General features: G+C 45.6%; 1 protein-coding gene across 6 annotated transcripts; it reads left to right on the forward strand.

The window, feature by feature from the left end:
- Positions 1 to 148: 148 nt before the first annotated feature.
- Positions 149 to 23982, forward strand: mtmr3 (myotubularin related protein 3). 6 transcript variants are annotated; one of them, XM_052478677.1, is made up of 22 exons: positions 149 to 298; positions 3282 to 3361; positions 3690 to 3764; positions 5159 to 5248; positions 5445 to 5561; positions 6702 to 6722; positions 7548 to 7630; positions 7745 to 7911; positions 8008 to 8104; positions 8394 to 8507; positions 8797 to 9008; positions 9302 to 9433; positions 9641 to 9752; positions 10335 to 10530; positions 13749 to 13934; positions 14212 to 14382; positions 14682 to 14830; positions 15793 to 17344; positions 17602 to 17712; positions 17838 to 17926; positions 18982 to 19008; positions 20092 to 23982. In XM_052478677.1, exons 3-22 carry the CDS (start codon positions 3720 to 3722, stop codon positions 20261 to 20263), a joined length of 3843 nt encoding a protein of 1280 aa, XP_052334637.1. In that variant the 5' UTR covers positions 149 to 298; positions 3282 to 3361; positions 3690 to 3719; the 3' UTR covers positions 20264 to 23982. The 6 variants fall into 6 exon arrangements, with proteins under 6 accessions (XP_052334637.1, XP_052334636.1, XP_052334638.1 ...); XM_052478676.1 differs by having other exon boundaries at positions 196 to 392; XM_052478678.1 differs by lacking the exon at positions 18982 to 19008 and having other exon boundaries at positions 219 to 392.
- Position 23983: the final 1 nt, after the last annotated feature.

Here is a 23983-nt window from a genome sequence, read left to right on the forward strand (position 1 = left end):
TACATTCTCTCTGGTAGTATAAGGCATACTATCAATGTATGTAAAGTTTAGGCATATGTAAACAAAGATGGTAGAATTAGGTTTAAAAACGTGTACATTTCCCTTGTATTTATTTATTTGTTTACATCCTCGCGTGGTTATTTTGCGTGTCCCACCCATATGCAAATAAACGTGATTACGTTGCGTCCACGTCGCGCAGAATATTGGATTGAGGCAGACACTCTGAGGTTGAAGAATCGCGGCGATGGCGACTTGGCTCTTCTACCGGACGGATTGAAAGTGGCCTCGGATATGACTTGTAGGTATTTCTTAAAGTGTAGTTTATTGCAAACCCGGTGCACGGATCTTCAATTGAATGATTTGGCATTTCCATTCTCATTGCTTTATACATGGTGAGTACGCCGGTTGTCTCCTTGCTTCGGTGTGTTTTGACAGAGGCCTCGGTTTTGGGGTCCGCCCTCCATCTCATAACAACAACAAAAACTGTTCCAGGCAGACAGAGAGCTAACTAGCAATTGCCAGTGCTGACTGAGTAGCTACGATGAGTAACTAACTGTAGGGGAAGACGAAGCAAAGCTGCTTTGTATCCAAACAGCAACACATAAAAATCATAAAGCGACCTATCGTTATCAAAGCGTAACGTTAGTTAGCTGCTAGCTAGGTTACGTACGTATTGTTTCGATAGAATGTGTTTAACTAGCGCTTAGTTATAGCTAACGCGTTAGCTAAGATAGAAAACTGGTGTAAACAGTGTGATACGTTAGGTATGATTGATCAGAGAAAAAATGGCAAATTGTTAACGTGAATTGGCTAACTAGTACTACAGACTAGTCTGGTAAAATGGTCCGTAGTAAATGTTTACCTAGGGCAGTGATGTGCGTCGACGATAGTGACTGACACTGACAGAGAATGGATATTCGGAGTTTAAAAAACAGCTAGTTAGCTAATCGTACGTTTATGATTATTCTCGCGAACTAATGTTAATCTTGAGTTGGCTAGTTAGCTAGATAACTATCTAATTATGTTTGTTGAAATGGCTGTTTTTCGTCAGCTCTTTCGCCTTATAGTTGAGGCCGTTAGCGAACGTCACATAGTTTGCACTAGCTAGCTAACATTATGCCAGGTGATCGTTTATATATTCCCATTGCCTTGCTAGCTAAAGCTCTGTAAAGAAAACAGTCAAGACAAACTGCTAATCTTCATCAAAAACGTTATCTGGAAGTTTATGATTTGATTAATTATTACTAATACGTAACCTTTGGTACAAGTATTGGGATATAGATCACTCGTGATTCACCCAGCTAAAGCCAGGCACAGGACATGCTCTTAACTCTAAAATAAATACATTTTATTCGGCTGGATAGATATATTTTGATAATGAGGACTATGTGTCAGCATTACAGCTAGACCTATTTATGCACATGCAACTCCTCAACCTTCACTTTCCCCAAAAACCTTACACAGATCCTGTCTCTCTTTCCTCATGATTTTGGTAATTTAGCAGACACTCTCATCCAGAGTGAGTGAGTGAGTGCAGCCATTTTCATATTTGTTAGTACTGGTCCCCTGTGGGAATCCACAACCTTGGCGTTACCATGTGCCATGCTCTTAACAACTGAGCCACGCCGGACCTCATATCCTCTTCATGTCACAGAGAGTGGAAGTATTCACTTTGAGAGATGATGGTATAAGCCTTTGGTTGAGTGCTGCAGGTTCAGATTAGATGCATGGAAGTCACATGACAGGACCAAGGGGCTTAGCCTGCCTTGTGTGACTCTGAACACAGAGCCAGACTGAGCAGAGGTCATGGGTCACGAGCCCGCTGAGGTAAACATGCTGATGTGTGCGTCTGCAGGCCAGTGTGTGTGACATAGATACGTTTTATCAGTCAGTGCCAGCAGGGAGGCGCAGGGTGCCTCTGGAGCATGCACTGCTGCATAGCGCTCAGTAAAGTGACAGAATGACACCACTTTAGGCTGAGCCTAGGTCTTCTCAATCTACACTGAACAAATATGTAAACGCAACATGTAAAGTGTTGGTCCCATGTTTCATGAGCTGAAATAAAATATCACAAATCTTCCAGATGTACAAAAAGTTTATTCATCTCAAATGTTTTGCACAAATGTATTTACATTCCTGTTAGTGAGTGTTTTATCCTTTGTCAAGATAATCCATCCCTGACTGGGGCGGCAGGTAGCCCAGTGGTTAGAGCATTGGACTAATTGGCCGGGCATGGCTCCCCAGTGGCAGGGCCTAGGCCCACCCATGGCTACGCCCCCACCCAGTCATGTAAAATCCATAGATTAGGACCTAATTAATTTTTAAAAATTGATTGATTTCCTTATATGAACTCTAACTTGGAAAAATTGTAGAAATTCTTGCATGTTGTGTTTATATTTTTGTTCATTAAAAGTTGGTTCAGGTTCTACGCTTCAGAAAGGGTGCACTGGGAAATTTGTCTAGTCACTGCTAGACAGGTCAAACTCAATGGCATGCTCCAGAGGGGGTGTGTGTGATCCTGAACCTGTCAATCAACTGTCTTCCCTTGATCAGGTTTCAGTCTGCAGGTTCTGACATTTACAAGCATTTTGTGGGCCTGCAGGTAGGTTGCATATCTTGAACAGAGATGAGACAATGAAGGTGCAATGTAAAATAATGTGAAATTGCTCTGTTGTACAAGGAGCAGAGGTGGATTTCTGTTTCACAGCTGGTTCTGACACCATGCTCTTACAGTTGGTTTGTTGGTTCTGTGTTGGTTTGGGACCTTGTAGTATTTGACCTGGTCTTCAGCCAAGACCTACAGCAAAATCTAGGAGAGTTTTTCAGTTTCTATTACAAGTTAAAGATGACATGAACAGGTCTCTTGCAAAATATGTCTTCTTTTTAAAAAAAATCACATTAACCAAATGCTTTATGACTAGACCTGAATATGAAATGTTTGGCAGTTGTATTTTTGTCATGCTCTGTGCATGAAATATAGCACAGTTTGTGTATTTTTAATTTAAAGAGTCTCACTGTAACATTGATGTTAGTGTTGATTGATGAGCATAGTAAACTGTGGCTAAAGTGTACTAGGTAAATTTCGTCTTTCCGTTCCCCAGATGTTTGTGGTGTCTCTCACCTACTTGCAGTCTACTATAACCACCAGCACAGCTATGTTTACCAGGGAATGAAAGGGTCTATTGTAGATTGAATGTTCCAGTGAAAAGTAAGCTGTTTAGAAGAGTTAACCATTTTATTCATTCCTTAGAACTCATTTGATATTCTCTCTTTTCCTACAGAATTCAATGTCTTCACTCTAAGTCACATTTTCACAACGGGATCATCAGGATAGCACCTCATCTGTTGCTAGTTCTCTTTGGTGAGTTGTAAAACTGGTGCACACCACAGTTCTCACTAGGCAATTTGTTGAGCTTCCTATCATTTTTAAGTGATGTTGAAAATAACATTCTGGTCTGCATGAAATGTTCCACACGTGACACAGAATGTCTGATTGTGTGCCCTACCCTCCAAATCCAGCGACTGCGGGGTATTACTCTCATCCATGTGGTCACTGGAATAAGATGCATGTTAAATGAAAAGACTAGGTTCCAGTTTGTGGAGAAATCAAATTGGATTGTTCTGATATTTAAGATTAAGTAGGAAAGCATTAACAGCACCTTTCTTTCCCTGTCTTCCACTGTTTACAGACTGAGATTTTGGGGTCAAGTGAGGAAGGCATGTGTTCCTTGTCCAGTGACCCACACTCCTTCACAGGGGCTATGGTAAAGTGCATCCTGATCATGGCGTTTTCTGTCTACCAGTACAGAATAGCTGCTGTCTATATGTATCTGCATAATCAGAACTCTCAATTGATTTTCAGCCTTTTTAATCAGCTGTGTTTACTGGTAGCCAGATGGTTGCATCAGACGCACTGTCAAAGTTTCACCCTGTCTGATGCCTCGGTAGTGAATCTTTTATTTAGACTGGAAGCCTTTGAGGGATATGGAGCAGTATTACACCCTGGTCAGTCATTAAAGAGCGTGTCTGGCGGTGTGTGTGACCGTATGTGTGTCTCTGACTGGGTGTATGTGTGTGTATGTCTGCCAGGATTGACATTAGGAGTAGCCCTATAGCGCGGGGCAAGTGATTTGCCCGAAGGTCAAGTGCCTTTCAGACTTTACTGTCTCTGCCTGTGTCTGTTATGCGTTCCTGTGCCTGCCCCCTGGCTGGCCCCTGCAAAGTGTTACCCCAGCCGTGCAGGCGGGACACTGTCAGCTTGGCTCCCAGACAGCGGTCAGTTGGTTGGTTTGGGCTGAGGTAGCAGCCCCTGTCCTTTCTGTCATGTCTATGGACCACCCTAATCTCTCTTTGTCCCTGGCACTGGTGCCATCATGCTGTCACTGGACTCATAGACGATCCTAACCGCTCAGGGGCTTCAGGGTGCGGCTGACGAAACAGAGCACAGCTTTCTACTATAGCCCCCTGTTTGGTCCCTGAATAAAAAATAATTGAACTGATTCTGTGTTCATGCCACACATTCCCATCAAATAAACCCTCTGTGGGTTTCTAAGATATGCTGACCTTCTATTGGGCAGTAGGTATGCAACATCTAAGAGCTCCTCACTAACATGGAAGGGGGCAGACAGTTTGCAAATGGATACCAGTTGAATGGATCTAGTCACCCAAATTCAATTTGGGCCTTGATTGTTTTTAAACACACTTGGTTGTAAATAGATTACTTATGATATTTTCTACTTGGCGCAGTGTGCTCTGTAGCCGGTGTCTGTTTTCTGGCTCAGAACACAGACCCGCTTTAGTGTCATGCCAGGCTGTCAGCCAGAGTTGAGGCACTCTTAGCAGTGGACTTGTGTGTGTGTGTGTGGAGAATTCAGAGATTGCACAGGGATGATTCAAGACAACACACCTATTGAGAGTTTGTTTTAGCATCAACACTCTATCTTCCTTTGGCTTCATCATTGGCTATTTGAAATCCTATTCAGTGAAGTTACTGTTAGAGGTATGAAAACTGAGGTTAAATCTGGGAGTGGTTGGAGAATGGCTACAGTTGAAGGTGCTTGTAACCAGTGAATGGGGATAGTAGTGGACTATTGAGTTATTTTACAAGACACGGGTAATGATATTGCACATCATCAACTACACATTTTCTGATTGGCAGGAGGAGGAGGGGCAGGAGAGCATGGAATGTATCCAGGCCAATCAGATCTTCCCCAGGAAGCCCCCAGTCCTGGAGGAGGAGAGCCTGCAGGTGAGAACACTAGATGTCTGGGCTGGTTAGCACGATGACAAGTCATGCCAGTTATCGCAAAGTCATTTCTATACGTGTGTCAAGTATGTATAATGGTCATGTCTGCACATAGTTGTGTTTTTATATGGCACCTCCTTTTCAAGTGATGCGCTTCTGTGCCCTTTGATCTTTGATATCTTCCCTCCCATGGTGGCAGGTGCCCTTTCCCGAGCTGCATGGCGAGTTCACAGAGTACGTGGGTAGAGCGGAGGATGCCATCATCGCCATGTCCAGATACCGCCTCCACATCAAATTCAAAGAGTCCATCGTCAACGTAAGTACTGCTGACTAAGTGAAGGCTAGGGAGTTGGAAAGCACACAGTTTAATTTCACAGTGTCTGAAGCAACTCTGCAGCTGGCCAGGACAGTGACACCCTATTGTCTCCAGTCTGTCTGTGTATCGAGACTTTTTATGAATGAAGACTGCGTGCTGGGGCCAGTGACAGTATGCCACTACTGTTGTGGTGGCCAGGCAGACTGTCTGGAGAGGGCATTTAGATGGACTTGGTGATAGATAGTCATTGGCAGCGGTGTCGCGTGACTGTTCTTAGCAGGTCTGCTTTTGCACTCGGTCCTTCGCTTTTCTCTTTCCACTTGCCGTTGCCATGGTTGCGACAATCCCGTCAGTGATGCACAACACATTCACCCTCTCCCTCTTTTGCCATGTTGGCTATATAGAGATTGTATTTGTTACCAATGTGTGGTGATTTCGAAATGAACATATCATTACGCTGTTTTTATGGACAATTCCCTCCATTTTCTAACAAATGACACTGCTTTACTTCCTTTCACCATCCTGACATGGTACAGTAATAGTACTGTAGTAATAGTACCATAGTAATAGTGCAATAGTACTATAGTAATAAGCATCCTTGTTGTGCAGGTTCTGCTCCTTTTGGATCAGCATGATACAGTGTATGTTATGCAAAACATGTAGGCCTATGTCACACACAATCTATTTGTGTTCCAGTCACATCCACACTAACAGTGTACTGATCTGCACTAGAATGTTCCAGCTCTTACCACGTAGCCAACCTATTTGGTTTTATGCCATTGCTGCAGTCAGTCAATCATGTGTTTTATATTATAGCGAACTGTCAGTGTTCCGTGCAACAGAGTGCGCGTTCTCTTCACACCCATTTGGATAGGATGGTAAAGCGCTGGTGTCACATGGCTGTGGTTCATCGCTCACAAATCTGCCAGTGGGGGCGGGAGGCGCAAAGAATGGAGCGAGAGAACTCAGTGAGGCAGGCCGTTGATTTCATTGTGTGGCCCAGATTGGAGCTGTAGATTACAGAGCAGGAATTAAAACAGAGCTGTGGGATGTGAGACTAAGGAATCTGTGGACAGTCAACAGGCTCAACAGAGACACGACTTTAATTCAGTTTCTCTTTTCTCCTGTTTTGAACTACAGAGTGAGAGTTGTGAGGTGTCAGTAAGTGCCTACCCAGCAGCCCCTGCATGCCCAGTGTGGTGCCCAGACTGGGCTGGATGACATCATGGCAACGTGTGTGTTAACCCGTTGCATGGCATTGGACTGTGTTGGAGTTGTGACACAGCATTAGCTTCACTCTGAGCCACTACAGAAAATAAAATGTGCTTTGGGTGAAACTTTTAGTAAAAGTATGCATTTTTCTTTATAGACTCTTCCAAATCTGCTCAAACATCTTGTTCAAAACATGAATGAATCTAATGTCGTTTTGACGGTATATGCCTAGATCGGATGAGGGTGTTTATTAGACAGTGTGGGGGAATTTACTGCACTAGGATCCAGCACTTTTACATTGTGAATCAGTAAACGATGGAAGAACATCAAATCAGAAGGCGGTATTCGAGGAGATGTGAAAATGACACAACCTTCGCCTGGAAAATACAGTTTGACAACTAATGCCGCTGGCTTACGTTTGCAGCTGTAGGTGTGAAAGTGCAGCATGTGCTCAGATGGATTTCATGGTGACAGCGGTGTAGCCTTTAGCACTCCCGGCATGATCGGCATTTTCACAGTTGACACGAAACACTAACTAGCCTACTAACTGGCTTTGAATTGAGACATTTCGTGGGTGTTGGTGCTGCACAAGCATGTGATTGTGAGTTCTGCTAACTTATTTTAGGATGGCCCATTGTTCCGATGTTGAGCACATCTAGGCCTAGACCCTGAAGCTAGCTTATTTGTGTGAGCGGGGAGAAAAAATTCAGCCTGCTGGTTTGGTGATTGTGTGACTCTGCTGTTCCTGTGTCTGTGTGCTTATTCTCTCACCAGGTCCCTCTGCAGCTCATAGAGACTGTGGAGTGTCGTGACATGTTCCAGCTCCATGTCACCTGCAAGGACTGTAAGGTCATCAGGTAAGACCACTGAAACGATGCATGCGTGTTGCAAATGCTATTTTATTTCTCTCTCTCTCTCTCTCAAATAAACAATCTTGGTTTAGGTCTATGATTGTGTTGCTTGTCTCCCAGGTGTCAGTTCTCTACATTGGAGCAGTGTCAGGTGTGGCTGAAGCGGCTGAGTGCTGCGGTCCGGCCCCCGTCTCTCCTGGAGGACCTCTTCTCCTTCGCCTTCCATGCCTGGTGTGTGGGCGTTTACGCTGGGGAGAAGGAGCAGCAGGGGGAGCTGTGCAGGCCAGGTACGCTGGCGGTGATACTGGTGTCCTCGGACCTCTACTCAATTGGTGACAGACATAAGTCCTCACGTGTCCTCTGTGTCCCTGTGTGCCCGTTAGGAGAGCATGTGACCTCCTGGTTCAAGAACGAGGTGGAGAGGATGGGCTTTGACACTCAAAACGCCTGGAGGATATCTGACATCAACAGCAAGTTCAGGTATGCGCAGCCAACCGCCCCCGCTAACAGCCTGCATCCTACAGGGCTGATCTGATTACCAGGCCGCCCAGGGTAGTGCCGTGATGACCGTCTACTGTCCCCCTGCTGCACACACTGCTCTGTGTGTGATACAAGGCTGGTTGTGCTGTTGTCCTCCACTGATAATCAGCCTCATGTAGATAAGGGCCTAGCCCGGGATTAGGTGTCTGGTGATAGGGGCTTATTAGAGGCATCACACAGCCTGTGCTCCTGCTCTAACCACTGTCCCTCTCTCCTCTGGCGTTGACAGGCTATGCTCTAGCTATCCGCAGCAGCTCCTGGTGCCAGCCTGGATCACAGACAAGGAGCTGGAGAATGTGGCAGCCTTCCGCTCCTGGAAGAGATTCCCGGCTGTGGTGTTCAGGTGGGTCTGTCGGTCTTTGTAGTGAGTGAGGAAGAACGGGGTTGTCTGTGAATACAATGCAAAGCAAGGACAACTCCTTTCACCTTGAGGTTTGTTGGATGAGTAAGGGGGGGGATTCTATCTTTGCAAAAGTCATTTTTGGGGTGGACCCAATCCTCTCACAGGAGATGGTGTTATTGACTCTGGAGGCCAAATGGATCAGTGTTGCTCCATGTTGTTTTTTCACACAGTGCATTTTTTTTCTCAGTTATTTGTCTCCTGACTGTCCCATGCCTCTCCTCTCTTCCAGGCACCAGAGCACGGGGGCTGTGATCGCCCGCTGCGGCCAGCCGGAGGTCAGCTGGTGGGGCTGGAGGAATGCAGACGACGAGCACCTGGTCCAGTCCATCGCTAAGGCCTGTGCTGTAGATGGCAGCTCCCGTAAACACCTGGCCATCGGATCCTACACCAACGGAACCAATGAAATCAACGGCACCAATGACCTCGTCGACACAGACTTCGGTCAGTCCTTAACATGCACACGTACCTCACACAGTGCTGAAGCAGCACCTTCCAATCTGTTTGTGTGGCTTTGCTGTGGACATTTGGTTAAGCAATGTGGCTTGTCTGGTAAAGTGAGGGGCCTTTGACTCTGAGAGAGCAGACCACATAACTCAGTGCAGGTTCACTGTCATGTGGAGTGTTTGATTTATGTTCAATCAGATTTATATCACATAAAAATAAATGTCATTTGATAATACTGACTGTTATAAGCTATGCAGAGATTTAATTTGTTGTCTCTCTTTGTTTGTCAGAATCGTCCCTGACGAACAGCTCGGAGGTGGAGACACTGGCCATCCAGCCACAAAAGCTGTTGATCCTGGATGCCAGGTCCTATGCAGCGGCTGTGGCCAACAGAGCCAAGGGAGGGGGCTGTGAATGCCCAGGTAAGACGGATCATCTCTGAGCCAGTGGCTCCAGTAGACTGAGGTCGATGGTTTTGCACGGAAGCAGGTTATTGTCAACTTAATGCCAACAGAGCAACTGTCCTAACTCACTATCCGCATTATTTTCTGCACTAAAGTAGTTGTTGTGGTAGTAATGATGTGTTATTTAATCACAAACGGACTCTCACCATGTCCTCCTCCATACAGAGTACTACCCCAACTGTGAGGTGGTGTTCATGGGCATGGCCAACATCCACTCCATCCGCAAGAGTTTCCAGTCCCTGCGTTTCCTCTGCACCCAGATGCCCGACCCGGCCAAGTGAGTTCTGCCTCTAGCACTCCAGTGGAGCTCCGTTAAGATTGGGCTCACACTCCAAAATGTATTACACAAGCAGCAACTCCCTACCCCACTCCAGTTTGTTGTCATGGTGGCGGCGTAACTGTAGTAACTCCAGCTGTGTTTTGGCCTAGGCCACACATTTGGCTTTGGTTTAGGGAGAGCTGGCCCAGCCCCAAAGTAAACAATCTCTTTCCATCTGAACTCAGAGATTCCACCCGCCGGTTTGTAATTGAATCACAATGACTCCCTTGAAGCAAGAGCACACTGTTGAAACTACTCAGACAAGACAATGGCCAAAGTTTTTCATAACAGAATTCAGACATATTAAAGATGTATATTTCTCATTTGGGACAGCTTGAAAACACCCTGTTATGTTTTGTTTGTATAACAGCCTCTTTACTCATTACATTTGGAGCGGGTCCTTAGTCTGTCTTTATCTAAGATGGGGAGTGGTGTTTATAAGTCAGTGCTTAGTGCTTGGTGGGACTGAGTGTATGTGAGTGGTTTGTGTACACTACAGTGAAGCTGTGTATTCAGGAGATGATGCCATTCTCTTTGTAGCTGGCTGTCTGCTCTGGAGAGCACCAAGTGGCTGCAGCACCTGTCTCTGCTGCTGAAGGCGGCCCTGCTAGTGGTGAACGCTGTGGACCGCGACCACAGGCCCGTTTTGGTGCACTGCTCTGACGGATGGGACCGCACGCCCCAGATCGCCGCCCTGTCCAAGCTGCTGCTGGACCCATACTACCGCACCATTGAGGTAGGCTGGCTGGGGTGATCATTGGGCCCTGTTGCTTGATTTCAATAGGATAATTTTAGGTTGATTTAATCATTTGACCAGCGGTCTGACGTCTTATCTCGCCACTAGTGATGAGATGGGTGTGCTGGATGCATGTTGCATCGGAGCATCTCAGTCATCAGGGGGTGTGGTCGAAGGATGCGCACCTCGTCTCTGCTGTCACATCCAACCTGGTTCGATATTTGCTTTTAATGATGAGAGCATTGAATCCAGTTTGACAGATATAAGCTGGTGAAGGGTACCAGGAGTTTTACGGTGCGTTCAAGACAACTGGGAACTCTGTTAAATACGACGTCTAATAAAGGCGTCCGTGATCTTCAGGTTTCTAGAGGCCCGAGTTGGAATTCTGAGTTAGATGACCGTTCAAAACTATTTTTCCCAGTCGGAGCTAGTTTAAAAAAAATATATATATTATTTTATTTTTATTTTTTTTGACTTCCCAGTTGTTTTGAATGCTGCATTCATGCTCAGTGGAAGACTGCAGGGTATTCACTTTTGAGGCAGGAACCAAAACTCATCTGTAGCGACCAGTGAATGCATTCGGTCACATAACAGCTCAATCAGCTGTTCGATTTCACTTACCGGCATGTCAGTTGAGCCAGGATCACAGTCAAACGGATTGGGAAGTAGGTCCCAAAGTGCTCTTCCAAGCCTCTGTGGTGAGCAGTCACCACTCGTGTGAGACACTTGGTGCTGTTTTTTTAGAAACATGCACAGCATGGTTGACTTTTGAAAGACTCTCCACCAATAAGAATTCTTTCCTCTGAATCGAGTGACTCATCTGTAGAATGTTTTTGTATTTCCCATGCATGCTTGCGTTCCGTTTCCCAAATATGTCTGTTACATAGGCAAGGAGACCGTCTTTTCATTACACATAGTTAAGAAAGTCATTAAAAAAAATATATATGTATGTGTGTAAAAAAAAAATGTGTGTGTGTGTGTGTGTGTGTGTATATATATGTATATGTAAAAAAAAATATATATTATGAATGACAACAGTCCTCCTCTCAATGCAAAAAGTCTTTGCAACACTCCCCCTTGATAACCACGAGCCTCGGTGTGAAATAGAACATTGTCATGCTCTGATAGTTTTGCAAACAGGCGACCCGTAAAGTGGAAATGTTTTGATGTTGTTTACAATCAAAGTTGCCTATTGCAGTGTATCTGAGTTCTGTGCTCAGCTCTTGCTGCTAGTTGCTCTCGGTGTATCATACAATGCGTCCATGTGGCAGAGGGAGACATTAATAACTAGAGGGCAGAGGCCTGCCTGCTGTCCCGCCATCGATGGAGCCGCATCTGTGCAAAGCCCACCATTCGATCCCATGGAAACTGTTTTTCGTCAATATACCCGCTCGGCACACTGAACATCCCCTATTTTTTTTATATTTATTTTTTATTTCACCTTTATTTAACCAGGTAGGCAAGTTGAGAACAAGTTCTCATTTCCAATTGCGACCTGGCCAAGATAAAGCAAAGCAGTTCGACAGATACAACGACACAGAGTTACACATGGAGTAAAACAAACATACAGTCAATAATACAGTATAAACAAGTCTATATACAATGTGAGCAAATTAGGTGAGAAGGGAGGTAAAGGCAAAAAAGGCCATGGTGGCAAAGTACATACAATATAGCAAGTAAAACACTGGAATGGTAGTTTTGCAATGGAAGAATGTGCAAAGTAGAAATAAAAATAACGGGGTGCAAAGGAGCAAAATAAATAAATAAATGAAATACAGTTGGGAAAGATGTAGTTGTTTGGGCTAAATTATAGGTGAGCTATGTACAGGTGCAGTAATCTGTAAGATGCTCTGACAGTTGGTGCTTAAAGCTAGTGAGGGAGATAAGTGTTTCCAGTTTCAGAGATTTTTGTAATTCGTTCCAGTCATTGGCAGCAGAGAACTGGAAGGAGAGGTGGCCAAAGAAAGAATTGGTTTTGGGGGTGACTAGAGAGATATACCTGCTGGAGCGTGTGCTACAGGTGGGAGATGCTATGGTGACCAGCGAGCTGAGATAAGGGGGGACTTTACCTAGCAGGGTCTTGTAGATGACATGGAGCCAGTGGGTTTGGCGACGAGTATGAAGCGAGGGCCAGCCAACGAGAGCGTACAGGTCGCAATGGTGGGTAGTATATGGGGCTTTGGTGACAAAACGGATTGCACTGTGATAGACTGCATCCAATTTGTTGAGTAGGGTATTGGAGGCTATTTTGTAAATGACATCGCCAAAGTCGAGGATTGGTTGGATGGTCAGTTTTACATGGGTATGTTTGGCAGCATGAGTGAAGGATGCTTTGTTGCGAAATAGGAAGCCAATTCTAGATTTAACTTTGGATTGGAGATGTTTGATATGGGTCTGAAAGGAGAGATTACAGTCTAACCAGACACCTAAGTATTTGTATTTGTCCACGTATTCTAAGTCAGAGCCGTCCAGAGTAGTGATGTTGGACAGGCGGGTAGGTGCAGGTAGCGATCGGTTGAAGAGCATGCACTTGACTGCACTTGCAACTTTCAAAGTTCTTAATTGTTTTGATTGACTGACCTTCATGTCTTAAGAGAAATGACAGTCCATCATTACTTTATCTTGTTTGAGCTATTTTTGCCATAATATGGACTTGGTCTTTTACCATAACCAAATAAACTTATGTCATGATTCCATATGTGTTAGCCTTTCACCGTGGGAAACAGTGAAGTGCGGCCTTTTCCTATGATCTAAGGGCACTTTCTGGTTTAATTTTCTTTTTAGATTTTTAAGGTTAACCACATTACAAGGTTTTTGAGATACAAAGATATGTATTTTTGTGTATTAAAAACCATGCGCTGGCACACACCCAGAATAATAGTTTGTGTGGAGGTGCTGACACAGTGAAGGCACAGGGATGACAAAACGTTGGTAAATAACCATTCAATAGCCTGGAGTTTATACATGGAGTGTGCAACTTTCTTTGTTTTGATATGTTTTATAGTCTTTTCTTTTTTGTAGGTAACATTTTTCTCACACGATTTTGGAAATTCTCCTGTGACTCCGTTTTCATATCGAGCGACCCCACATTGTTTATGTCTAATTCAGCGGTTCGCAAACTGAGGCACATTTACATGGCTGGCCGAAATGCATATTTGCCCGTATTGTCCCATTTGAATTCAAATGCACCTCTAACTGTTGATATATTCTCTCTGCAGGGTTTCCAGGTGCTGGTGGAGACTGAGTGGCTGGACTTTGGTCATAAGTTTGCTGACCGCTGTGGCCACGGGGAGAATTCGGAGGATCTGAACGAGCGCTGCCCGGTGTTCCTGCAGTGGCTGGACTGTGTGCACCAGCTGCAAAGACAGTTCCCATGCTCCTTTGAGTTCAATGAGGCTTTTCTGGTGAGGAGACCTGAATAGAATGGAATCAAACTCACTTAGTCATTTAGAATCTGAGAATTGAGAGTTGGATGCAACTCAAATGTTTATATTTGGATTAGTGTGAATTACAGTCATTTATTGGAGTGAGTTACTGTTTTATATCTGGCTGTGAGACCGGGATCTGTAATTACCATGGAGAGTGCTGTAATATTTTAGGCTCAGAGATGCATAGAATTTTTACTTTAACTATCATGATCATACCTGGGATTTGAGCATGCTCCTACATGTGTGTGTGCAGGTGAAAATGGTGCAGCACTCCTACTCCTGTCTGTTTGGCACCTTCCTGTGCAACAGTGGGAAGGAGAGAGAGGACAGGCGCGTTCGGGAGAGGACTTGCTCCGTGTGGTCACTGCTGCGACCAGCCAACCGCGTCTTGAGGAACATGCTCTACTCCTCCCACTCCGAGACTGTATGTCTCTGTTTGCTCACCCCTTTCATATTGGAACATTCACTCCATGCCTCAGATACAATGGGGGGACTTTTAGGGAACACCCTGGAGTGCTATAACTTATATTAGTCTACTTAAACTGTTCACGGTCCTAAACCTAAGCAATGTCATTTTATCTATTTAAAACTGTGTTTTTGTGGCCACTTAGTTGCCGTTGTACTTTTTTTTGCCTTGCTTGCTCAAGTGTGAATATTGTTTTCTGTCACATGTATTTATTTACAAGCACCTTCTATATCTTAAAGTTGTGGCTGTTGTTGTAGGTGCTCCACCCTGTGTGTCACGTGCGTAACCTGTTGCTCTGGACGGCAGTCTACCTGCCCAGCTCCTCCCCCACCACCCCCTCTGATGAGTCGTGTGCACCGTATCCTGTGGTGTCAGGTGCCAACACAGAAGACACACCCCTGGGCAGGTGAGCCTGCCACTCGGCCATTTCCTCCCTGATATAAGGTAGACCCAGGTTGAGGGCCCCACAGCATAACCTGCTCAGCTGGCCTAACAGCTTTTGACTCGCTCAATGATTTGTCTGTGAGATGCACCGAGTTTTGTCCTCTGCTTATTTTATCTCTCTTGATTTTTGTCAGTGTCAGTTAATCCTCTAAATTCTAAGCCCTGTCTAAACTGGGGGGGGGGTGTATTGTTTTAAGAAGGTCATACCAAGGGTCATTTAGCTATTTGATTTAGAATTTTAAGACTCCTTTTTAAGGAATCAAAAAAATATTTGAAACATTGAATTTAGCGTTACTGCTATTAGCCAATAGAGACGCGTTGAAGAATAATAATAATAATGATAGTCATATTAGTTTTGTAGGCCAAACCTTTCGGACGCTACAGACGTTCTCGTGAGAAGACCGATTTTCGGGACGTCTCGTGATCTGTCAAACACTGCTCTAGCTCTGCCACCTTTCACAGCAGATGCGGAAGGGCGATATCGGCGGGCCTGCAGAAATTGTAGGCTAAGGGTTAAGGCTGTCTACAACATACCACAAAGTGTTTTGTTTTTGTGACCATTGTTATCGACGACAACTGTGGTGAGCACGTGGTTCAAAAACAATGCTGGATGCCTTCCATATTTTATTTTCTGTGCAAGCTTAACTGTGTAGTTTTCCCTTGGATGATCGGCTCATGGGGATATCGCTTAATTATAATGCTAATCTTACATCTTCTCAATCACTTGAGCTATGCTTCGCTCCATATTTTCCCATTTGTGGACATACTTGTCTTAATCCTGAACACACTGTAGTGATTAGTTGATTATATACCCAACCTCAGCTTCAATCATGAGGCCTCAAAGACACTGAGACATTGTTTAGGGATGAAAGGCTGTTCCCCCCACATGCTAATCAACTCAATACCTCTTTCCTCCTTCGAAAGACGTCCGAAGACCCGTTCCTTCGATAACTTGCCCAGCGCCTGTGAGCTGGGGAGCTCGCTGGCCCCAAACCGGCGCTCCAGTGACCCGAGCCTGAATGAGAAGTGGCAGGACCACCGGCGCTCTCTGGAGCTCAACATTGCTGTGGGGCCCGACACAGGGGGAGCTCAGGAACAGGATGGGCGGGCTAACGGCCAGCCTATAGCAGCAGGGCCTCAGGCAGGCATGGACGACTCTGAGCTGGAGGACAGCCCTGAAGGCCAGCAGACTGAGCTGAGAGACGGAGCCTCCAAGGGGTCAGTAGCAGCAGGAGAAGAGCTGTCAATTGAGCTAGCTGTGGCAGAGGGACAGATGGAGAACATTCTCCAGGAGGCAACGAAGGAGGAAGCTGGTGCTGAGGCTCAGCGAGAGGTTAACGCTACTGCTGCCGTGGCTCAATCTCCGATCGATGCTAATGGAACAGAGACTGAGAAAGAGGTCAAGGAAAGTGATGCTGAGACTGATAAACAAGCTAACGCCAATGGGGCTGAGACTACTATAACTAATGGTCATCACCCAGGGAATGGCACAGATGAGCCTGAAGAGTCTGGTGTGTCTCCAGCCAGTCCCCCCCTACCCACCGATGTGTCCACAGATTTTCCAGAGGAGCAGGAGGCCCTAGAGAGGCGGGAGTCAGAGGAGCTGGTGGAGCAGGTTCTGGAGAACTGTACTGCCCAGGAGGAGCCAGAACACAACCCTACCCCCAGCACAGCCCAGCCAGCCCCCGCTGCCCCTAGAACTTTTACCAATGGCTTTGGAGAGAGGACACCAGAGGAGCCAGAGACAGCTGTGTATCTCCTCCCACTAGAGCCTGAGTCCAGCAGACACCACTCAGAGGCCCTGGTGCAGGCAGACCAGAGGTCTTCCCTCATGGAGAGTTCCACAGAGACTCTGACTGAAGAGACCTGCAGCAGGCCAGAGGCCCCAGTGCAGGCACCCATCTGCCCAGGCCCCCAGCCCCGCACTGAAGGCAGGAGCCAACTTTCCTGTCTCAGGAGAGTGAACGGGGAGGCAGAGCCAGAGCAGGGGGCATCCAGGACTTTAAATGGAGGACTCAAGCGGCCCTCTGTCAGTGCCTTCCAGTCTTTGAGTGCTGAGCCCAGCAGGGAGAGTCTATGTAATGGCGAGAGCTCAGAGGGGGAGCCCTGCGGTGGCCCTCACTGGGCCAAGGTGAATGGGGAGCGGGCCCAACTGAGCCGCCAGGTCTCCCTGGCCTCCTGCAGCTCCCTGACCCTCCATCGCCGGGGCAGCTGCTCCCAGCACCGCTGCCTCCACACCTTACTGGGGCGCCGCGCCGCCACGCCCAGCCCCGAACAGCCGACCCGCAGTCACCTGGACGACGACGGGCTGACGCTGCACATGGACACCATCCAGCAGCGGCTGAGGCAGATTGAAGCAGGCCACCAGATGGAGGTGGATATGCTGAAGAAGCAGGTGCAGGAGCTGTGGAGCCGCCTGGAGAGTCATCACCACGCAGCGTCCCTCAGGATCAACGGAGACATCGGAGACGAAGTGGTAAGACCCAGGCTCGCCCTGCAGAGGGAGAACTTTTCAGTTAATTGCCGTAACAGAGTTGATTTGAGTCTGAATTTTCCCCAACTGCTTGATCAGACTGACAACGCTGAGGAGTTTTGTTGTTGTTGTTATATTTGTGAGAAGTAGAGAACTTTTGAGTATCTAGACATTTGAGAGGAGAACCACCTAATTATGACTATTTTTAGTAAGATGTGAAATTACAAAGATGCTGAGTTGTCTCATTCCCTCTCACGCAGACCTCAATGACAGACTCGGAGTGTAACCTGGACGCTAACTGCCTGTCGCGCTGCAGCACGGAGCTCTTCTCCGAGGCTAGCTGGGAGCAGGTGGATAAGAATGACACGGAGGTAAGCTGCCTGGCCGAATTGGATGATACACTAAGGGGACGTGTATAAGGAGTGGAAGCTGAGTGATGGAGTATAGTGGCTGTAGAGATGCTAGCTGAGAACCTCAATTTGGCTGCCTGTTGCAGGTGACCCGCTGGTACCCGGACCACTTGGCAGCTCAGTGCTACGGGTGTGAGAGTAGGTTCTGGCTCGCCACCAGGAAGCATCACTGCAGGTAACCAACCACAGGCTCTTATCCTTGCTATGGTTTTAACTAGGCCCTGGATGCCCTCAGACGCACTGCTATCACATCTGAGCTAATGAGACTTGGCTTAGGAGACACTACCTCAGTTCAAGATTGTTGATTTCAGTTTGTTTTGAGTTTCATGCTTTTGTTCCGTATGGGTCTTTTTTGGTTTGCAGATGTGATTTACCTTATTATGCCCGCAGGTGGCACTGATAAATGACAATGAAAGTTGTCATTCTATCATTACCGTTCTGTTATAGAAGACAAACATTTCGGGTTTTTTTCTTCATAGGTCAGGTGAATGAATTTCATCTTTGGTTTTCTCATTTCCTCATTGCTATCCTTTACTTCCTGTTATGTGGGGGCAGCTTCAACATGTTGCCACTGCTATTTTGATGCCGCTCCAGATGCATTTCCACGCTGCTCCAAAAGCCGCATATCAATATGCTTTATCAGTGCTTTTGGCCTACTTGTTTAAAATCATCATTTGCTAATCCATAGTCGGCAAACTAGTTTCACCCGCAACGTTTTTGTTCACACAATCCTCACAATGCCTCATCGTAGCCTGAATGGGTGCAGGAAAGTTGAGTGTTTTCCCTGTTAGGCAAACTGGAGATGTGACAAGGTATTTTGGCTTTGAACCCAGCTGTAAACGTGACAATCTTATTGTAACACTGTGTAGGGATATGATTGCAGACTTATATGGTGAAATTGAGTGATTATTTGAATGCGATCATTCAAATCAAGGCCATTCAAGACAGACCTTTTCATTCTCTGCTACTGGTGTTGTCAAGACGATAGTGAAGGAAAGTTTTTTTGAATCAGAGCCAAAATGGGAGTGGTCTATAACAAAGTGTAGAGTTTGTTAGGTATGGAATAGGGAAAGTAGGGGTTTTATCTGTGAGTGTGGTAGGGAGAAAAGTTGCCTGTCCTTGCAGTGCGGACTAGATGAGAGGGCTTGTGAGCCTGGTCTGAGCCAATCTCTGATGTTTGCAATTGTTCCATTCTCTACCCCCACCCCCCTTCCCCCCTCTCCTCCACAGTGACAGGGAGCATGTCCAAGAGGCCTGGTGAGATACGGCTCCGCTGTCCCCTCTCTCCCCTCTCACCTACCTTCCCTCTAATCCTGCATCGCTCCACCTTTTTGGTTGACTTCATCCTAACCCACCCCCACCCCATACTGAATGGCTTTATCCCACTCAGTCTCTTTGTTGGCAGTATTCTCTTCAAGAAGCTCAGATGGCTCTCACATGACCCTGATGGTCCGCTCATTTCTGGTCCCGTTGGACGGATGAGCACGAAGCTGAGAGTGGCAGGCAGATGTCTGAAAAAATGATTTAACAACACCTGTTTTTCGTGGCAGTCCAAGGGGTGCATTTAGTGAGTGTGCTGTAGTGGAAGGTTGAGGATTTTAGTCCCTTCACCAATACTTCCACCTGGAAACGTCTAATCGGTGACCTAAGAGTTGAGTAGCTAGTCTTAGAAGGTACAGAACAGCAGGAGCATGGTACCCCTCCCCCCAATAGCACCTCATTATTCTGTACCTAGGCCTGTTCACTTCCTGCCACAGTGCTGCCCCCTGCATCTCTCCCCTCAGCATGCTACAGGAGTCTGCTGAGTGCTTTAAGACATGATGTGACCAGGCTGGATATAAATGTTGCAGGAGGATTTTAGTGTGTTTATATATACTCTCAGGACCACTTGGAAAGTAGAATTTCCCCTATGAAATGCAGCCAGTCAGGTGAATGCTGCCATTGTGGTGTGTGAGAGACCAGCATGTTCTTACTTGCAAAGTATATGCATGGTATGAGCTCTGCATTAGTTACCTTATGACTAGTTACTTAATGATAATACATTTATTTGTATTTTATTTAATTATTATTAAGTTGAGCTCTGTGATTTGCTGACCTGCCAAACGATATTGATCCCTGATGTTAGACTGCCATTGCTCTGTACTGGTATCGATGAGGATACTGTTTCTTATCAGGGCCTCATTGTTACAAGTTATGATGGTTATAAAGATCAGGCAGCTTTGATAAAAAGGGTCTTCCTCTTAAATGATGTTTGGGTTTTTGTCTCATACCCACTCACTGACTAAACAGCCCCTCTGTGAGCGAGGCTGAACCTGTGCTGCCTCTGTCTCCACCCTGTAGGAACTGTGGGAATGTGTTCTGTGCCAGCTGCTGCGACCAGAAGATCCCTGTGCCAAGCCAGCAGCTGTTTGAGCCCACTCGTGTGTGTAAGACCTGCTATGGCAGCCTCCAGATCAATACAACTCCCAACCCCATGGAGCTGGAGGAACCAATCAGAGCCAGCTCCAACTGAGGACCTGGGAGGGGCGGGGTCTGCCAGCCAGCCAGCCACTGACACAGCCAGGCACACAGCTGAGAAGCCCAAGGAGCTGCAGAATGTCCCGTGTGTGTGTGTTGCAAAATATGGATTTTCATGTATATAGGCCTGCAATGCCGGATGTAGTGGAGAAGGTGAATTAGGTATTTTTTGTGAGATGCTAAGCACTTTGAATGGTGGTTATGCACAGGAATGAGTAAATGGGCAGACATATGGAGGGAGGGGGTGTGTGTGACAACAGACAGGACTGCTGGTAGTGTTGGTGGAGGCACTGCGATGGAGTGAGGATAGCCTGCCTGGTCCCACTGGCCAGGGGGGGGGCACAAGAGTGTCATCTCTGAATGATGCTGCAAAGTCTGATGGCTTGTGTTCATCTGAAACATTTTAAAAAATGTATTTTTTACCCCCACTCACATTCTTCTTCTGATGAGAAGTACCATCATCCATCCTCTAGTAAAAACTCCAGTGCTTCAGGAACCTCTTCCGGTGTCCAGAATAGTGCTGGACTGTGATGGCAAGACCTTTCAACGACATCTGGGGAACACCTGGATGAACTTGGGCAGAATTCTAACTTGAGTTATGTGTCTGAGGTTGGGACTCTACCCTAAGCAGGGAGAGGATTTGTGAGCCACTGATATCTAACAAGTGTTAGTTTGAATGGCATCAAGGTATGAATCCTCACCTAGCTGGTTTCACTTTGCCCTCTCTTGGTGTGAATAGGTGCCATAAACCGATAACAGACCGTGTGGATCAGGGGTCAGCAAGCCTGTTCCTGGAGTGACGCAAATATGGCAGGATTTTGTTCCAACTAGGCACCACGCCTGACCAACTGAGCTAATTGATCAGTTCAATGGTTGACTAAATTAAACACACCTGGTCTTCCGGGTCGGTTAAATCAAACATGAAGTGCCTGCGGCCCTCCAGGACCAGGGTTACCTACTCCTGGTGTTGATAATGTTGACAGCTGGTATTATGACAGACAGCAATTCAGCACTGGCTCTCTCTTACACACGGAGTCCCTGACTGGAAAGAGCATCTGATCGGAATGACAGCACGGTGGCGTTGTCACTTGATATCAAATACATAATACGCTCATGTCTGCCAGGGAGAGGCTGTGGAAATTAACTCGTTAACTTTGCCTTCATGCCCTTCACTTAAAATTAGGATGACCCCCCTCCTAATTTACCCAGCAGGCACTGGGACCATGGTGGTGCTGAAGTGGACATGACATCATGTTCCATCCATCACAATCACGGTTTAATAGGAAGTGATGTAATGGTTGTCACTAAGGGATGTGCTTCTGTCATGTTTCTGCATCAGTTTCCTCCTGTAATGGCAGGAACTCATTTAACAATATGTCCTTGTTAGCAGGAGGGGTGAACTAATTACCCAACACTGACTGCTTAGTTACTCTTTTGCTATTTGTTGAACATTAATTTTTATTGTAGGGTGTTCATTAGAGCCATAAATGCATCACAACGTGTCCCTTTGAACATCCTCATAGCCACCCTTGCATCATGTCCTATATAAACCAAGGAAGTGCTGGATAGTACAAGGTGATGAAATGTATAGTACAGCGTCTGTGTGGAACTTCCAGTGACACTAGAGGGCACACTTCTCCTGGCTGGTTAGTGCAGTCTTCACCAGCTGAAATGAGATGAGTAGCTTCATTTATCTCCTCAGACACACCTTACCCTGCCCAAGGGCCATTCAATGACCTCCTCGCAGATACATTTTTGTAAAATAAATGAATAAATAATAAATGAAATAATATATTCACATAAGTATATACCATTAAAGAAACTGTATAGAATCCTTGAGTAGTGGTTCACTAAATTAGTCAGCAAGTGTTTTTGTTTTTTTTGTTTTTTTTCCATGTGGGTTTTTTTTGGTAATTTTTCTTTTTGTTGTTGATTGCAGAAAAAACGAAGATGGATTTTTTTTTTTCAGAGGACATGGTGTTCCTTTTTTTGATGCTGCCATGGTGTTACCTTTTTAATGCTATCACTACCTTTTTTTTTTCATTATTTATTGACTTTTTATTTTATTTTAATTTTTGTCTCAAATTTAGACAATTGGATTGCCACAGGATAATCAGCGTTTATCAGTAGTGGATCTGAAGGGCCATGAGAAGATGACCCAAATCAATAAGAGATGGCCTATACTCTGACACACTGGTGGTCCAAAACAAGCAACCCTTGCTATACCCCCACTCATAATACATATACACACTACCTCTACCATACACAGATCCAGACAGAAAGTCCACACGTACATGGACACAGAGATCGTCTCCCTGCCCTCGCAGTAGTTCAGATTTGCTTTTCAGGTGTTCAGTCAAGAATAACCTTTTTGTTATTGATTTAGTGTTTTACAAGCTATCAGTTGGAACATTAAAAGTACAAAATACCCTAGACTAGATCCTGCTCAAGACTGCCAATCATTAATACTGACACCTGTTGTACTAGCAAGGACACCTAATTGAGTTGCAGGATTTCAGCAAATTTGGTTATAATTCGCACATCTCTATCAGATCAGCCAGCCTATGTGCAAAAGGGCCACTGTATAGTTTGGACAGCCATTTTGTGAACTATTTGAGGGACAACTCGGGACTGTTGATTTCTTTCAATGCCCTTTTGAATCGCTTTTAGCATATGTGTTTCAATGGGCTGAGCGGAGTAGTCCATAGCTTCAGATCTCGATGCCATGCAGGTCTTTTTGGTTATCATTTCCCAAACTGAGGTTTGACATTGAGGGCTACATGAGGTCCAAAGTAATGTCTGGCCACTAATTTACTTCTGGCTTCCAACTGTGTCCCTGCCGCCCTCTGCCATGTCGAGGACGAAGCTAGTGGGTATAGGGCCGTTTCACCATCACATGCATGATGGGCACCAAACTTGTCAATCCAACAATCCATGAATGTGAATGGTAAAAATATTTAAGTGACAATGTTTTTGCGCAGCATTTACGTTTATCAGAGTATACACTGCCACAGAAATACATTGAATAATAAAGCTGAAAATGAAAGTCTGCTGTTCTCGTCAGTATTATGTTACCCACAGAGGGACTCATGAGGAATGAGCCTGTTTTTCTTTCGGTGCTGTTGTGGGGCATGGCTGGATGTGATGGCAATATGTGGTAGAGGTTGTATTTTCCGCATTGTCTGTCTGGAGGATCTCTTGCTACTCTTTGACCAGTTGGAGTTTTTAGGGATCTTTGGTCTTTTGCTTATTACTGTTCGCTGTCCATCAAGTAGTTCCTTGTACGACGCATCGCTTCAATGACCCGGTAAACAGGTGTAAATGCAAGTGTGTTTGGGAAGGTGTACGAGATTGTGTCTCTCTGTCGGAGGGAGACTGGTGCCAAGCAGTTTTAACACAGTTCTGAAACAAAGGGATCACGTATGTGCTTTTCGTTTCCACCTTTTCCCTTCTCTTTAACAAACACTTTCAACCTTCTCATGTTCTGTCCAAGAAGAATTTTATAGCTGTTTCCTGGAACAGGACATAGCTGTTTATTATCTATTTTGTTTTGTTGAATTTGCTTTAAAGAGAATTACATTGATGTAGAATTTAAAGTAAAATAAAATGGGCTATTTCCATCTATCATTTGCTAGCCGGAATCATTTCTCATGCAAAAGTTAATGATATGTAAACTGTATGGTATAAAATAATTAAAAATGCATCTTGACACATT

The sequence above is a fragment of the Oncorhynchus keta genome, chromosome 25 (genome assembly GCF_023373465.1).
Source record: "Oncorhynchus keta strain PuntledgeMale-10-30-2019 chromosome 25, Oket_V2, whole genome shotgun sequence".
Lineage (NCBI taxonomy): Eukaryota > Metazoa > Chordata > Actinopteri > Salmoniformes > Salmonidae > Oncorhynchus > Oncorhynchus keta.

Coding starts and splice junctions, on each gene's coding strand:
- mtmr3 (XM_052478677.1), top strand. CDS start 3,720: ATGTGTTCCTTGTCCAGTGACCCACACTCCTTCACAGGGGCTATG. Junction 10,531..13,748: donor CATACTACCGCACCATTGAG/GTAGGCTGGCTG, acceptor TTCTCTCTGCAG/GGTTTCCAGGTGCTGGTGGA. Junction 14,383..14,681: donor ACTCCTCCCACTCCGAGACT/GTATGTCTCTGT, acceptor CTGTTGTTGTAG/GTGCTCCACCCTGTGTGTCA.